General features: G+C 37.6%; 1 protein-coding gene across 13 annotated transcripts in view; it reads right to left on the minus strand.

The window, feature by feature from the left end:
* The window catches only part of shank3a (SH3 and multiple ankyrin repeat domains 3a), a 368633-nt gene that overhangs the window by 202029 nt on the left and 164104 nt on the right, over positions 1-2500 (minus strand). For all 13 annotated transcript variants that reach the window (XR_015514523.1, XR_015514524.1, XR_015514522.1 and 10 more), the window contains one exon: positions 2198-2365. Coding sequence is in view for 7 of the 13 variants with exons in the window: in XM_087292766.1 (XP_087148892.1) it covers positions 2198-2365 (168 nt within the window). In the remaining 6 variants the exon portion in view is untranslated. The remainder of the gene's footprint in view (positions 1-2197; positions 2366-2500) is intronic.

The following is a 2500-nucleotide window of genomic DNA, read 5'->3' on the forward strand; positions in this document are numbered from 1 at the left end:
GATAAGAAAACTCTGCTATGAATAATAATGAGAAACCGACGCGTCATCATTGCACTTGCAGTACTGCGCTACGTCGCCGATTTTGATCCCGCCCCAAAAATCATTTTAAACCCGGAAGCTGAAATTAGCTAACAAAAGCTCAAAATTATCCAGTTTTCCCCACAATTAAAGCTGACAGGTGCTAACATCGTCTTAACTGATGCTCAACACACACAAATCTGTTAATATAAAAAAAAAGTTCTCCAGGGTGTCCTGAACCTTTAAAGGCTTTTTACCTTGTCAAATCCTTTGTGAAGCTGATTTAACACATTTTGTGAAATGTTTTAGCTGTCTGACAATATAAATAAAAAATAATAAACAAATGAACAATCTGAATTCAGCATTTACAGTTTCAACAACAAAAAACATTCCCAAACAAGTTATTGTATATTATTAATCAGGGTATCTTCCTTCTATTCCATATGCATTTTCAAACAATGGAAAAAGGAAAAAAAGGAAAAAAAAAAAAAAAAAAACAGTTTTTCAGTTTTTTTTTGCTCACAAATAGGAAAATGAATAAACTACTTTAAAATTCATTATACACATGTAGGTGGTGCTGAAATGCCTTTTTTTTTCTCTGAATAGGCAACAAAATCTGAACTTGTAACGTTGCCTGTTTGCATTCAACAGAAGAAAGAAACTTAACTACACTGTAAAACCCCATAAGTTAAGGTAACTTAAACCATTTAAGTTCAAAAACTAATTCTAATGAGTACTGTGAACTTACTCTATTTAATTTGAAGTTGTTTTATTAACTCATTACCTTCAACAGTGAGTTCAAAACTCTTTTCAAATGAGTAGAATTAACTTTCTGTCAATTCTGAGTTAACTACACTCATTTAATGTGAACTGTACTACAAAAAAAAATTACTAATGTTTTGCTTCTTACACTTTACATACCTAAAAATTGCCTTCAGCACTTATTCATTGTTGCTCTTATAGTTGTGTAAATTGCTTCCTTGTCCTCATTTGTAAGTCGCTTTGGATAAAAGCATCTGCTAAATTACTAAATGTAAATGTAAATGTAAATAAAGTTTGACAATACACACTGGCTTTGTCTGAAAGTATAGGCAGCTGACTTGATACCTCACTCTCAAGGCTGATTTATTCTTCTGCTTCAAGTGCACGCGTATGCAAGCCTACACTGAACAAAATTATTCAAAGATGATTCCTTGGATTTACTCAATTTTTTTTACGTTAAGTGGTTGTAAACAATTTATTTGGGCTGAATTTAAACAAATTAAGTTGAACATTATTAAATTTAATTTGTTTGTTTGAATTCAACACAAATAAATTGTTTGCAACAGCTCTGCATGTAACACTTTATTCAGTGTACGCGTGGACGCATAGCCCTCATCGTGTCCGTCGGCGTCGCTGACATGCACCTCTCAAAAAACATTTAACTACACGTAGCAACGACGCGTACACTGTAAAAAATGCAGGGTTCCACACAATTGATACATGTTATCCCAACACAAATTGATTAGGTTAACTTAACACTTTTAACAATTTCATGTGGATTGAACATACAAAAATTAAGTTGTCCCAATGAAATCTCAAGAATTGTGTTGTTTTAGCTTATTTTAAATAAGTGGTTTGAACAAGCGAAAAAAAAAAATGAGTGTATTGCAAGCTCTGTAATTGGTCGGCTTGGTAGCACTGACAAATGTGGGCAGAACTGAGAGCCGCGCAAGCCCTATGGAGCGATTGTTTACAAGTGTGGAGTACCATGAATGAGCCCCGGATGGAAAGTTTTGTTTTGTGTTTACCTTATGATTAAAGTTGTTGCACGTCTGCCAGTTCCTGCCTCAAAATGAGCAAGTTTGAACCACTTGTACATTAAGGAAGTGTTCAAAAACAACAAAGCACCACTGAAGAAACTCGACACAGAGGAACATCAGCACCTCACTGCCAACTAGTGTTTCAGAAGTGTAAATGCATAGCAACAGAAACAGCGCGCAGAAGTATGAATGCACAGCTACACACATTGCACGCGCCGTGGGTCATGCCAATCACTTGACGCAGAAGTATAAACCAGGCTTCAGGCTGTGACTTTGAAAGCACCCTTGCAATGCACCTTTCAAAGCAGCATTTTTCAGCTTTCCGACACAGCCACTGTTTTAAAGCTGCTCTACAAACAGTCAGTGATGTGTCTTACCTGGTGAATCTCCTGCCAGCCGTTCTCATCCATGCAGCCCACCTGAGCGTGATCGTGCAGCAGGAGCTCGCAGCAGTATGGGTCGCCCCCCACCATAGAGCTGTGATACAGAGGAGTGAGGCCTCGACTGTCCTTGTAATCCGGAGAGGCTCCCAGATCCAGCAGCGTCTGCATACACGGATCAGAATGTTCCATCAGTGAGCACCAAAGTAGGAGACGCTTTCACATGAAAATGAAAGTGTTAATAACATGTAAGAGTGCATGTCAGAGTGTGTTCAAACGTGGTCCAGAGGCCCAGAATCA

This window comes from Danio rerio, chromosome 18 (assembly GCF_052040795.2).
Source record: "Danio rerio strain M-AB ecotype USA chromosome 18, GRCz13ab, whole genome shotgun sequence".
Lineage (NCBI taxonomy): Eukaryota > Metazoa > Chordata > Actinopteri > Cypriniformes > Danionidae > Danio > Danio rerio.